The sequence below is a fragment of the Aethalodelphis obliquidens genome, unplaced genomic scaffold, assembly GCF_003676395.1.
Source record: "Aethalodelphis obliquidens isolate GAN/ISIS:26980383/991018 unplaced genomic scaffold, ASM367639v1 scaffold36, whole genome shotgun sequence".
Classification (NCBI taxonomy): domain Eukaryota; kingdom Metazoa; phylum Chordata; class Mammalia; order Artiodactyla; family Delphinidae; genus Aethalodelphis; species Aethalodelphis obliquidens.
In genome coordinates, this window is record NW_020837980.1 from 18,744,670 (window position 1) to 18,759,761 (window position 15,092).

The 15,092-nt window shown below is 43.5% G+C and overlaps 1 protein-coding gene across 2 annotated transcripts in view; it reads right to left on the reverse strand.

Annotated features, from left to right (window-relative positions):
• The window catches only part of BORCS5 (BLOC-1 related complex subunit 5), a 97,816-nt gene extending 86,145 nt beyond the window's left edge, over nucleotides 1–11,671 (reverse strand). Inside the window, exons 1-2 of one of the 2 annotated variants that reach the window (XM_027129579.1) lie at nucleotides 11,595–11,671; nucleotides 8,516–8,659 (exon numbers count right to left, since the gene is read on the reverse strand). In XM_027129579.1, coding sequence (XP_026985380.1) covers nucleotides 8,516–8,659; nucleotide 11,595 — 145 coding nt within the window. In that variant the 5' untranslated portion in view covers nucleotides 11,596–11,671. Of the gene's footprint in view, nucleotides 1–8,515; nucleotides 8,660–11,220 lie in introns of both variants that reach the window. The other variant, XM_027129578.1, reaches the window with a different exon arrangement.
• Nucleotides 11,672–15,092: the final 3,421 nt, after the last annotated feature.

Genomic DNA, 15,092 nt, shown 5'->3' on the forward strand with positions numbered 1-15,092 from the left:
AATAAATGTAGAAGGAATGATAAACTTAGAAAAATCACTGTTTGGTAACCATCACTGTATAATTAATTCAAGCAAGAAATATCAATGGATATTATAACTGGTGAAAGAAAGTGTGCTGAAAAACAAGATTACATAAAGTCTCACAATATCTCCTCAAAAATATAGTAGTTACCAAAAAAAGAAAAAACTTTGTAACAAAACTGGGCAAAACTGACATTTTTATATAAATAAAAACAAAGCATTTGTTTCCAGCTGACCTGCACTATGAGAAATGCTACAAGAAGTTCTTCAGACTAAGAATAAATGACATCAAATGGAACCGTGAATCCACAGGAAGAGATTAAGAATTCCAGAAATGATAAACATGGGAGTAAACATTCAACATATAGTTTTTTCTTCCCTTAATTTCTTTAGAAGATATATGATTCTTTAATAAAAGACACAGACACACCTCCTCTGAGACTGCATGGAAAGAAACAAGAATGGATGCAGGCACAGAGATTTGCTGGAGTGCAGGACAAAGTGAGGCTGCTCTTGCAAACATTCTCCATTGGTTTCGAGTGACCATTCTCCTAGTGCGTCCCCCTCTTCTAAGTAAGACTCACACTTTGCCGGTGAACGGCCACGTTTGAAAGGTTAACTGAAGCGCTATTACACACACAAATAAACCTACAAGGTAATCGGGAATGAATTATCAACTTTTCAAAGATGGTATCTGGGGGAAAATACACCCTGAGGATCAACCGTGGGTCTGGAGGTCACCGCTCAGCGGTTCAGAGAAGACTGTGGCTCTGATTAAGACCCACCCCCTCATCCCCTCCTTTGCCACTCCACTTTCCAATGCGGAGGTAAGGCCTGACAGCTGGCACAGGCAGATGTCTGATAAATGCCAGGACCTTCTTCGCTTATATTATTTGTCTGGCTGATAGGTGGGTTGGTGAGAAAGATGTGAATTCACTGGTCATTTGAAATCCAGCTCCTTCATGTTCCTCACATCCACCTTTTCCATCGATTCATTCTTTCCCAGCTTCAACCTCCAGTGCTACTTCTCAATGTTCCATGTGATTTGAGAGCCTTCACTGCCGTTTTGTGAGATTTTACTCCACCAAGGAAAGTCCCAGGCTCTTTTTAATTGTCAAAATCTCCTTCACATGCATCATGTTTCTTTTTTAAGCTACATTGATAATTTATTAGTAGCTACTATACATTTGTATACATTTCCTCCTGGTGTGTAGGTTCATCACAAAAACCAAATTACTGGGCTTCCCTGGTGGCGCAGTGGTTGAGAATCCGCCTGCCAATGCAGGGGACACGGGTTCGAGCCCTGGTCCGGGAAGATCCCACATGCTGCGGAGCAACTAAGCTCGTGCGCCACAAATACTGAGCCTGTGCTCTAGAGCCTGTGAGCCACAACTACTGAGCCCGCATGCCACAACTACTGAACCCGCACACCTAGTGCCCATGATCCCAACAAGAGAAGCCCGCGCACTGCAACAAAGAGTAGCCCCCACTCACTGCAACTAGAGAAAGCCCGCGCACAGCAACGAAGACCCAATGCAACCAAAAATAAATAAATAAATATATATATTTTAAAAAAAAACAACCAAATTACTGTATATAATAGAAGCTGCCCGTTAATTACAGAAGAAGAAGAAATTTTGCTATTGCTTGAAAGGTAGTCCCATGACGTTAGTGTTTTATCCTTTATATCTTCAGAGACACATATACCTAGAATATAATCAGTATTGGTCACTGGAAGCCTTGAGGCATCTTCCTCCAGCAGTGCTGGAAAAACACTGGTAACGTTTTTGGCACTAAGTGCTTCTTTTTCAATATCTCTAAATAGGCAATAGGATTTTCTCTTATCACAATTCTTTTAACAATTGCCACATTATAATTATCTAGATATCAGTTTATACAGTATTAGTTACAATTTTAGTTAAGACTTTGGAAACAAGAGGCATATTTACACATCCTTCGCCAGGATGAAGTACTCCAATCTGTCAGTCAGTCATTAATTCAAGAAACAGTCTGTAGTGAACACTTGTGATTTCTCCCACAGCAGCAATTCCTGCCTAACAGTCCTCAGTTTCCACGCTAGGAGCCATATGGTTCCAGAAAACTTTACTGTACTTTAGTGGTGACGTATGTGAGCTAGACTAAGCCAATCAGGTAGCCTGTCACCTAGGCATATGACCATGTGACCCACGCCTGACTAATGAGAATCTCTTTTGCTACAGAGTGTGCATTATATGGATAAAAGACCTGGAACTCCTGTAGCCATTTTGCTTCCATATAGAAAACTAGTCAAAGGATGGAACCAATACATGAAGGATGACACAGTGAAAAGACAGAGAAAATTACAGAAAAGTAAAATGAGACCCTGCCATGATAAACCTCTGGATCGAACAGCACCTAAACCTGAACTACCTGTGGGATTACAACTGCTTCACAGCCGTGCAACTGTGCAGTCCCACAGGGTCCCGTTCTCAAAAGGGGTCCTCCACATTTGGTTCAATGCCCTTGTGCTGCCTTCTGAAATTCTTAATAATTTTATCTTAGGACCTGTGTCTCTAAGTGAAGTCCTATGGAACAATGGAGTGGGTCTATAAGCAAAGAAAATATACGTGGCAATAACTAGCACGTGTGGGGCAGTCCAGGACTCTTGGGACTCTGTAAAACCCAGTCAGGACCTGGATACAGATCTGCAGAAGCAGCAGCCAGGGCAGCAGTGGCTGTGACCCAGCAGAGAGGAGGGGCTCCTGCTCTCTGAGGGCAGTGCATGGGGACTGGCTTTCTTGTCTCTGCACCCATCCCACTGGCATCTGCACAAACGTTACCTCTGGGAACTGTCAGAACTGTCAACAGCAAACTACAATAAAACAATATACTTGGACATATGCAGCACATTCTTAACAACCAAGCACAGAACTCCCAACAGAGCTGCTGAGTATCACTGAGGCTTTTACACTGTGTATGTCTGATCTCCCTTGTTGGTAACAAAGACAGTCCCCTCCTTAGGCAGCAATACAATCTTTTTTTTAAAAATTATTTAAATAATTTATTTTTGGCTGCGTTGGGTCTTCGTTGCTGCATGCGGGCTTTTTCTAGTTGCAGCGAGCCAGGGTTACTCTTCATTGCAGTGCGTGGGCTTCTCATCATGGTGGCTTCTCTTGTTGCGGAGCGGGCTTCAGTAGTTGTGGCTCGCAGGCTCAGTAGTTGTGGCTCACGGGCTCTAGAGCGCAGGCTCAGTAGTTGTGGCGCATGGGCTTAGTTGCTCCTTGCCATGTGGGATCTTCCCGGACCAGGGCTCGAACCTGTGTCACCTGCATTGGCAGGCGGATTCTTAACCACTGTGCCACCAGGGAAGTCTTATAATCTTATGTCTTGTTGTACCCAGGGTCAGTAACAAAAATGATCAGTCAGTTGCAAAGAAAGTCATATATGTACGCACCACGATGTCCTCTCATGCGTGCACATATATTCATTGCCAGGAGTGAAAAGAATAATTATTTTATAACTTTTATATATAAAACATCAATATTGCATTTCACTTGTGAGTATTTCATTTCTATAGAATGACATGAGAGTGGGATTAATTAAAAAATATGAATGGTTGAATTTTAAGTAAAAAATCTATAGGGTTTGTTTAACCTCTGGGAACCTAATTTGCATCAAATCTACATTTTGCTTTTGTGCTCTGTCATGGCCATTTATTGCTACCTTCTAATTTTTTAATTTCTCATTTTCCCTTAAGTGTGTTACATTTCCAAGTAAGTTGGTACTTCAGAGACTGCTAGGAAAAAAGAAATTCTTTTGGCTTAAAATAAAAGAGGAACTTAACTAATGTAATGTTATTTGGCATTCGTATGGAGCATAAACTATACCCTGGGATAGTCACCCAAAAGGGTTAAGACCAGAGAAAGAATCTGCTTGCTTATTAAAAATGCATACGTTACCTCAGTCATAGGAATAGCCCCAAACTCGCCCAGCCACTGCCTCTGCAGATCACCCCCCAGCATTAGCATTACATCATATGACATTATGGAACAATCATGAACTCTGTGTAGTACTTGTATTGTTTTGAAAGAATACACTGTCATTAACTGGAATAAAAGCTTTCTGAAATCAAACCTGGGGGGTAGCCCTCACTGTGTGGCCCTTTTACTTCTTTGAGAAACAGCCTCATCCTGAAAGCAGTAAAGGGGGAAAGAGATTAGAGTATAAAGGCAACAGAGGTGAGTGATCCCTGCCCAGGCCAGCAAGCAGATGCAGGGCTTTAAATTACCGGGCAGAACAATGTCAAAGCAGGAGGCTCTGTAACAAACGCGGCACCTGAAAATCCAAGCCAGCTCACGCCCGTCACCCTATTTCCCATTACAGCCTCATGATTTTTACCATGGGCTTCGCTAGAATTGGAAACTGAGTCTTTCTTTTTAAAATCAAAGTATAATTGACTTACCATACTATATTCGTTTCAGGTGTACAACATAGTGATTCGATATTTTTATACATCACGAAAAGATCACCATGATAAATCTAGTTACCAGCTGTCACCATAGAAAGTTATTACAATATTACCGATTATACTCCTGGTGCTGTACCTTACATCCCTATGATTTATCTATTTTAAAACTGGAAGTTTATACCTCTTAATCTCCCTCACCTATTTCCCTCATCTGCAACTCCCCTCTCCTCTGGCAACCACAAGTTTGTTCTCTGTATCTATGAGTCTTAAACTGAGTCTTATTCTACACACAAAATAGTTAAAACTCGATGTCCTGATGTCATCTGGAGATGGGTTATCACTTATAGCCATGTGACTCTAGGCAATGAACTGAAGCTCTCTGAGCCTCAATGTTTTAATGTAGAAAATGGAAAGAATAATAGGTATGCAGAGCACGGGAGGTGAGGATTAGCTACTATTACTATCATGATTATATTTATCACTTCCACCCAGTTGTCCCCTTTGCCTACCTTGTCTAATCACTGTCCAAGATGTTTCTTCTTCACAAGTAAAACGCGAGCATCAACTTAAATGCTCACGGGCTTATTTTGTGCCCTGCAGTCTGGCCACTGCCCTTTGTTACCATTACTATTTTCACATCACTCTCCTCAGGTGATTTCTCTACCCTCTTTAGCCAAATCCTAGGACTCCTCTTAACTAGACGCTGCTTCTCGCGAGCTTTCCTCTCTCCTGCACCTATTCTCAACATACTCAACAACCAAGGTTCAGAGAGGTGAAAAACAAAGTCAGGGCAACACAGCCAGTTGGGAGCCAAGTCACAATTAAAATCCAGGTAGTAGAACCCTTGTAAACTGTTGGTGGGAGTATAAATTGGTGCAGCCACTGTGAAAAACAGTATGGAGGTTCCTTAAAAAACTAAAAATAGTACTACCATATGATCCAGCAATTCCACTCCTGTGCATACATCCAGAAAAAACAAAAACACTAATTTGAAAAGATACGTGCACCCCAATGTTCATAATAGCACTATTTACAATAGCCAAGATATGGATGCAACCCAAGTGCCCATCAACAGATTACTGGATTAAGATGTGGTAATATAGGGCTTCCCTGGTGGCGCAGTGGTTGAGAGTCCACCTGCCGATGCAGGGGACACGGGTTTGTGCCCCGGTCCGGGAAGATCCCACATGCCGCAGGGCGGCTGGGCCCGTGAGCCATGGCCGGTGAGCCTGCGCGTCCGGAGCCTGTGCTCCACAACGGGAGAGGCCACAACAGTGAGAGGCCCGCATACCGCAAAAAAAAAAAAAAAAAAAAAAGATGTGGTAATATATATACAATGGAATATGAGTCACCCTTAGAAAAGAATGAAATACTGCCATCTGCAGCAATGTGGATGGACCTGGAGAATATTATGCTTAGTGATATAAGTCAGACAGAGAAAAAGACAAATACTATATGATATCATGTATATGCAGAATCTAAAAAATAATACAAATGAAGGTATATGAAAAAGAGAAACAGTGTCACAGATATAGAAAACAAATCTGAGGTTACCAAAGGGGAGAGAAAAGGGGTAGGAACAAATCAGAGGTATGGGAGTAACAGATACAAACTGCAAATATATCAATAAAACAGATAAGCAACAAGAATATACTGCAAAGCATAGGGAATTAAACCCATTATCTCAGAATAACCTACAATGGAATATAATCTGCAAAATACTGAATCACTATGCTATACACCTGAAACTACACAATATTGTAAATCAAATATGCTTCAATCAAAAATAAATAAAATCCAGGTAGTAATGCAAGCAAGTCCAGCTGTGTCGCATTAACTGCACCACACTAATAATTCACTCTTGGGGTTCCCAGTGACGATTTTAAATCTGAGGTTAGCTTCCCTTAACCCCAAACCTTCTCCCAGATGTTTCCCCTACTAGTCAACTTATCATAAAATATGAATTATTTCAAATGCTTAAAGAAGAAACACTAATTCCAGAAAATTATTAAATACATCCCAAAGTTCTGGGGTTGTTTTTTTAGTTTTTAGTTTTTGTTTTCAGCATTTCCCAGAAGTGGGGACAAAACTAGATCTCACAGGCCTCACCCAGGACTAGATGACTTTGGGAGGAAAGAGGACATAGTTAACAGGAAGTGGAGGCATGAACACCGTGACTGTGAGCAATACATGCAACTCCAGAAGGGATGGAGGACAGGATACAAGTGTCAGCCTCTAAGTTTCTAAAGATAAAGGTGTGTGTTTTAAATCTGATTGCACAAGGATATATGAAAATGGAAATTTCATTAATGTTGGCTTCTTTGGAGAATCACATGATTCCTCAAAATAACAGAAACTAATGAGAAGATGGGTAACGGGATGTAATGTGTTGTTTTGCATAAGAATCAGAAGAGTTTACCAGTGTCTAACACTGAGGCCTCTGGGGGAAGATTGAAAGCTTGTATTTCCTCATCTGTAAAGCAGATGAAGTACCGGGAAGAATGAGAAGTATATGGATCATCTATAAAGCACCATTTGGTTTTATTTTTGTTTTTTAAGTACAGTGTGGAATGGTTTAACTAGTACAGGATTTGACATCAGTGATAAAGGTTCAAGTTCAACCTCTAGCTGCCAGCTGTCTAATCTGGCACAAATCATTCAAACATATTTAATGATGTAAGAACTAAAGGGATAATGTATATGTGTGTGTAGGGGAGGGAACCTTTTAATACAAATAGCTCTATAAATGTAAGATGTTTCATATTATACTGTACCAGGTTAAGTAAACCAGGGTAGGTCAACTAAATCATTTACATTTCCTAATCTTTTGTGGTGAGAGGGGGACACAGTGATTCTTACAGCAGAAACCCCATTCAGTTAATAAAAAATCATTGCCACTACTTAATAAAGATATGAAAATAATAAAATAAAGTAATGCATGTATTAATAACAAGTTAATAAAAATATAAAATAAAATTATCAAATGAATAATAAAATTCATATTAAAAGGTAACTACCTCAATATATGCTAATCATATATTAAGAGGGATGACGGTTTGTACACATTCTCTCCTTTCAAAACGAACTCCCTGTCAAACAAAACAGTTGCCAGGATTAATTATAAGTGTATCAGTAATCATGGAGATTTTCTCTATGGAGGTAAACTAGTCAACCCATAGTCCAGATCACAAATAAGAATGAAAATCTTTTTGGGGAAATATGACAGGTAAGCCAACTTCATCATCATTCATTCATTCATTTACTCAGTCCCTACTTTACACCAGGCTCTATTCCAAGTGCTGAGGATTCAACAGTGAACAAAACATGGGAAGTTCCTACCATCATGGAGCTTTACATTCTAGCAGGGAAATACAGACAGTGAACAAATGAGTAAACTATGCAGTAAGTCAAGGGTGATTATGTACTCCAGAGAAAAACAGGCAGGGAAAAGGGCTGCAATTCTAAATACAGCAGTCAAGGAAGGCTTCACCAAGAAAACGCCACTAAAGCAAAGACCTAAAGGAGATGCATAAGGCACAGAGATATCAGGGGAGAATGGTGGGGCTATGCACACCTTTCCAGCAAGTCCAGATAAGATAAAATGCAGTCCCTGGAAATAATTTCTATCCTCTTAAATGTATTGAGGCTTGCTTGGTTCATAGTATGTGGTCTATCCTAGAGAATGTTCTGTGTGCACTTGAAAAGAATGTATATTCTGTTTTTTTGGATGTAGTGTCCTGTATGTATCAATTAAGTCCAACGGTTCTATTGTGTCATTTAGGATCTCTGTTGCCTTAATGATTTTCTGTCTGGAAGATCTGCCTATAGATGTCAGTATAGGCAGTATAGATGCTACTATAGTCAGTGTCTTGTAATAACCTCTAATGGAAAAGAATCTGAAAAAGAATGTATGTGTGTGTGTGTGTGTGTGTGTACACACATATATATATATAAAACCAAATCACTTTGCTGTACACCTGAAACTAACACAATATTGTAAATCAACTATACTTCAATAAATTTTTTTTAAGAAATGCAAGCCCTTACCTTTCAAAAGTGGCTGGAAGGTTGGAATCTCTTGCAACTTGATGACATCGGGATCATTGCTGACATTCCGTGAGGCCTGGGAGCCCTGAGCTACAACCACAATATCATCCATCTTGGCTCTATGCTTAGCTGGAGAAGGGGCCACTGAAAATAAAGTTACACCGCTCAGGAATTGCATCTTATTTAGCGACCTCCATCTCACCAAAGCTGTTTTCACTGTAGTCATTAAAAAGGATAATTTTTACACAAAAGATGCTAACCGCAGTTATCCTGCAGTGGGGGCTGGGTAGGGGAGATGAATTACAGAGGACTTCTATTTCCCACGGTATTAAAAAAAAAAACCTTCAAACTTTATAGGACCATATACCATCTATGAGGCTGCTTTTGTAATTAAAAGTTTATTATTCAAAACACAAAATAATAACCAGATTGTTTTTAATTTTTACTTCTTTGATCCTCCTGACGTTTGTCCCTATTTCCCAATGAGGAAATAAGCAAACAAAATTTAGCTGTGGCTTGCCCAAAGTCACCAGTGCTAGAAACAGAGTTAAGAAGGGAATTGGAGGTAAATGGATTGTTGGTGTACATGACCCATCCCAGTGATGCTGGGGTTGCAAAGCTGTGTAGCCACCCTATCACAGCAAGCCCAGCATGATAAATAGATCCTAGTCACAGGAAAAATAATCCTGGCTCTTAACACAAGATGATGGCACGAGCCCCCTCACCCTTAAAGTCACAGGGCAGAAAGAACCGCAGGTCCACTGTAGGCTGAGGCAAAATAAAGAAACTTGAAGGACCGCTAAAGAGGCAGGTCAACTTCAGGTACCCAGGAGAATGTAATCCATTTAGAGGGAAGTGATTCAAACTATCAAGGACTCCCCAGACCAAGACATCCTCTGCTCCCAAACATCTTCCGGTTGGGGCAAGAGGGACTCTTTATTGTTTTACACTCTAGAAGGTAGTATTTGCAGGCTCATCATAATCATGTCTCAAAGGTTGATCCAGGTATGCCATAGAACTGCCCTGCCTCCTGGAGGCTAATGTCTCTTAAGGCTTGGCATTCACTCTTTTAGAATCTCAGCTACTTTCATTGCTCTTCAAGAAGTCTCTCTTCGCCTCTTTTGGTAATTTACCTAATGTTTTACAAATCCCAAGCCCGAAATCTTTCCTAGTACAAATTCAGTGATTCCTCCTTCCCCAGATACCAGAGGAAAACAGAGTTTACTAGATTCTAGCTAGTCTCTACTACTTGTTTGTAAAATGGGGCTACTGTGAGGATTAAACATGAACACATGTGAAGCACTTAGCACAGGGAACCAGGTAAATTCTAACCTATGCTATCCGGTAGTATTGGTTAGTATGCTCTAGTACTGGTTAGAGCCCATGCTGTTGGTTGGTAGGTGAGCAAGCCTATTAAAAAGATGACACGAGGGCTTCCCTGGTGGCGCAGTGGTTGGGAGTCCACCTGCCGATGCGGGGGACGCGGGTTCGTGCCCCGGTCCGGGAGGATCCCGCGTGCCGCGGAGCGGCTGGGCCCATGGGCCGTGGCCGCTGGGCCTGCGCGTCCAGAGCCTGTGCTCCGCGGCGGGAGAGGCCGCAGCGGTGAGAGGCCCGCGTACCGCAAAAACAAACAAACAAAAAAAAAAGATGACACGCTTCTCACAAAATACGCTTCTGGCCTGACACAGAGGCAAGAAGGTAAGGGGTAACAATTATTACTATATTTGTTACAACTGATACTACATTCTGGATCTTTCAAATAAATAAGAATGAACGTAGCAGGAGATGCTGCTCACCGTTAAAAGCTATCTCAATCTAGCCCCCAGAATGGTAGACTGAACTAGCTTTGAAGGTTACATTTCAGTGTGCAATACCCATAGATCTGCTAGCTTCTACATTTCTGAACTACATATCCTACCAAGATCAGAGCAGTCCATGACCAGGGCTCTTTTTAGGCCCCAGATATAAGCCAATTTGGATTAGCAACTCCAGAGCTTATCTGGGACAGTCCCAGTGGTCCTAGAGGTTGGTGGGTAACAACAACAAAAAGGAGCAAATGAGCCTCAATTAAGCATCAGCTGTTCCCAGTGCTCATTATACTACAGGAACAATAATCCTCCCATTCCTATATCAAACTCGGAGAGAAATCTAAACAACGTGGGCGGGGGAAGAATAGGGAAAAACACCAGATCCTGCCTTCCTAGCCAACTTCTATATTAGAAAGGGAGCCGAGACACCTTCCGATGGGAAGATGCAGTTTCTGGACTCTGTCTCACCAACGGTTCACAGCGATTGTTCACCTGCCACACATCCCTTCTGAAAAAGAATCTGTTCTTTCAGTTCCTATGACCCATCCATTGCGCGACCCAAATCTCTCTATCAGTCATGAATACTAAAGCCCAATATTAATTAGGTCCTCCTTCAAAGAGTAGGCTGCAGCTGAGAGGAACAGCTGTTCTGAAAATAATGGGCTCGGGCGCCCACGCTGGCTTAGCTTGCAATCACAGGTACCGGCTTCCATCAGGGCAATCAAGGCTAGGGCAGATGGTAATTTTTTTTTTCTTTTTCTTTTTTAAGAAAAAAGCATGGTGAGGGCTTTCTGTGCGTTCACTGTCCGCCGGTCCCAGTCCCCAGCAGGCTGGAAGGCAGCCCGCCCCGCAAGCAAACAGGGCTGGCTGGAGAAGGGTGGAGATCAGGGCACCGACCTGAGGAGTTCAGATCGTTGGGTCGGCTCTCGGCCTCGGAGCTCTGCTCACTGCCCATGGTGCTGGCAGCGGTGGCAGCGGAGGAACGGCGGAACGGGCGGCGACCGCTCGGGCGGCGGTGCGACAGGGAAGGGGCCGGGGACCGGGATGCGGAGGCTACACAGGCTGCGCTGTGGGGATGGCGCGCCCAGCCCAGGCGGGGGCGCGGGCAGCGGGGGACGGGGAGGCCCTATTCGGGGAAGGACGTGCAAAGAGGTGCGGCGGAGCTATACACTGCACGCCTGCCTTATTTAGGGAAACCCAAGCCAGGGAGGCGGGGAAACGCCGGGCACCCGCCGCGCCTGCAGCCGGCGGGCGGCACCGCTTTCACTCACTCGCTCGCTCGGGCGCCTCACGCTCGTTCCTTCTCGGACGCGGATTGGCAGCGCCGGCAGCGCGCAGCCGTCAGTTCCGGGTTAGAAGGCCCACCCCCCCCATCCCCACCCGGCCACCGCCCCGGGCCCGAGGGAGGGCGGGGAAACTCGCGCCGGCGACTCCCGGGGCGCAGCCTTAAAGGGCCCGATCACCTCAACGCCAGAACCGCCCCAAAGGGTTACCCGTTTCCTGTTGTAATGTTGCGCGTCACCTTTAAGTGTCGTCCACACACTAGGCACTTTATCCCCATCGTTAAAACTTTATTAATAGGCTTTTGGGGAGTTTGTTTTGTTTTTGTGTGTGGTTTTTTTGGTATTTATTTTTGGGTTTTTTAAATTGACATAATATTGTATGAGTTTCAGGTGTACAACATAATGATACGATATTTGTAATATATTGCAAAAAATTTAACCCTGTTTTACAGATGGGGAAAGAGAGGTGCCAGATAGATTTAGGATTGGAATCCACAACTGCCTGGATGCCAAGCTCCTGTTTCAGTTCCCAAAGCTGGAAGTTTGGCAGTGGAAGACCGTACAAAAAATACTAGATGGTGAAAGAAGGAGCTGGAAATGAGAGAAAAATGAGTAGAAAATGCTGATTCATGTGTTAGGGCGTTTGTGCATCTTCAAAGGAAAGTGGATGCCCCAAGTCTAGTCACTTTCTGGCCACCTTGACAATTATCCGCGAGGCATTCTGAAACGAGCAAAGGCAAGAAAAGTACTACAGTTAACGCAATACAGAAACTTCCAGCTTTGGCAGGTCAAGGACTTACACCTAACAATGCATTCCCACCAAGGAGTTGAGTGGCTCTGGGGTTCTCAGAACTTTGCAACTCATTTTATATTGTTTGTTTCACGAAATTTCCAGCAAATGCCCTGAGAGTGTCAAATTGATGAAATGATTTTCAAGTCCCTTCTACTCTACCATATCACACACATTTCTCCTGTCTTCACTCATTTGATTTTCACAACAACCCTGACGCCCATAAACAGGTAACTTCCTCATGGTTAGGTAAGTGGTGAAAGTAGGATTTAGGACTCTCTGGTTACAAATCTCATGCTCTTTCCTCTGCTCACCATTACAATACAGTCGTCCCTGGGTATCTGCAGTCCCTGGGTATCCACGGGGGATTGGTTCCAGGACCTCCAGCAGATACCAAAATCCATGGATCCTCAAATCCCTTACAGTTGGCCTCTCCGATTTCAAAGGGTAGGAACACTTGGGTGTGGAGGGCCCACTGTACCTTGAGAAAAGTGCAAATGAATGTAAATTCAGTATTTTGTGGGAATGTGAAGATAGAACTAAAAACTGCCTGAGAGACCAAAAGAGTCTCCTAAAAGACTATAGTCTTGAAGTTTACATAAACCACCAGGCTGATGGGCCTGGGAAGGCCTTACTAAGCAATGTGCCCACTCCCTCTTGGGGCTCTCTCTCAAGACATTCCCTCTTTGGGGATGGGTGAGAGAAGAAGTAAAAGTGGGGAGAGTAAGTCATATTCTGACTCTTGTTCCCTCTCTTCCACACCAAAGTATATTTATCTTGTGTTCCATACCCTAATCTGTACTGATGTGATGGTGATTTTTATGCTTCCCTTAGGATAAACGTTTCATTCTAAAAGGATTATTCCGTCCATCAACTGATGAATAGATAAATATATCACCCCATTCTCTACTGGCCAGCAAGGTCTCTGCTGAGAAATCTGCTGACAACTCTATGTATGAGAGATTTTGTTTCTCTTGATGCTTTTAAAATTCACTCTTTGTTTCTGATTTTAGACAATTTTATAATTTGTCTTGGAAAAGAACGTTTTGGATTGAGATTTTGGGGTGAGCTATTAGCTTCATGAAGTTGTATGTCCAAGTCTCTCCCCAGGTTTGGAAAGTTCTCAGCTATAATTTCTTTAAATAAGCTTTTTACCCTATCTCTTTCTCTTCTCCTTCTGAGACTCCAGTGATACGTACATCGTCTCCCTTGTGGTATCCTATAAGTCCCATAGGTTTTCTTCATTCCTTTTCTTTTCTTTTTTTTTTTTAATTAATTAATTTATTTATTTTTGGCTGTATTGGGTCTTTGTTGCTGGGCACAGGCTTTCTCCAGTTGCAGCGAGTGGGGGCTACTCTTCATTGTGGTGCGCGGGCTTCTCATTGCAGTAACTTCTCTCATTGTGGAGCACGGGCTCTAGGCACGCGGGCTTCAGTAGTTGTGGCTCTCAGGCTCTAGAGCGCAGGCTCAGTAGTTGTGGCTCACAGGCTTCGTTGCTCCCTGGCATGTGGGATCTTCCTGGACCAGGGCTCGAACCCGTGTCCCCTGCATTGGCAGGAGGATTCTTAACCATTGCACTACCAGGGAAGTCCTCTTCATTCTTTTTTTTTTGCTCCTCTGTTTGGGTAATTTCAATTGATCTAGTGGCCTTCTAGATCACTGATTCCTTCTGCTTGGTCAAACCTGCCATTGAAGCTCCCTGTTGAATTCTTCAGTTCAGTCATATTCTGCTTCAAAATTACTGTTTGGTTCTTTTTTTATGTGTACTGTCTCTTCATCGAACTCATTTTGTTCTTGTATTGTTTTGCTGATAGCGCTAGATTGTTTGTGTTCTTTTCTAGCTCTCTGAACATCTTTAGAACAATTATTTTGAATTCTTTATCGGGCAGTTCTTGGATCTCCATTTCTTTGGGGCCAGTTACTGGAGGCTTACTATATTCCTTTGGTGTCCTCATGGTTCCCTGATTCTTCATGATCTCTGTAACCTTGCATAAGTGTCTGCTCATTTGAAGAAGCAGTCACCTCCTCCAGGCTTTATGAGCTGACTTTGGTAAAGGAAGATTTTCACTTGCAGGTGGGGACGTGCTGGAACATGCTGTGACTCCAAGTCTAGTGGTGCAGGACGCCAAGTGCAGGGGTATGTGGTGGCACAGGGTTCAGGGTTACATGATATCTTTTAACTCAGGCCATTGGAATCCACAGTATCAACAACTGTGGCCCTTGGCAAGCACTTCAGTGTGTTTATAGTGGCTCTAAGGGCTGTTGGGGTCCTCAGCAGCCCCTCCAGATCCAGTGGCTAGAGACCAGACAGGTAGCAGTGGTTGCTGTTGCAGTAGTGGTGCACACACTCAGCTGCAGGGGTGCAGCTGCAGGTGCCTATAGAGAAGCAGGAGCTGGTTGCCAACACACACATAGCAGTGGGGGACTGGGCAGGCAGAAAGGGTCAGTGCCAACCAAATGCTCATTGGCACCTGCAGGGGTCCTGGCTGTTGGCTAGCACTCCTTTAGCTGCCAGGTCTCACCGTGGGTGCATGGCAGTGGAGGCCAGTGACAGGGGTCTGGCCAGGGGCATGCAGGTGCACATCTGGAGGGACTGGCTGCAGGTGAGCGCAGTGGTACAGGCCAGTGACAGAAGGGCCTGATCTGGGCCCACAGGCAGCTGCGGGGGCCCTGGCTGTTGGCACGCCCTTCTGTGG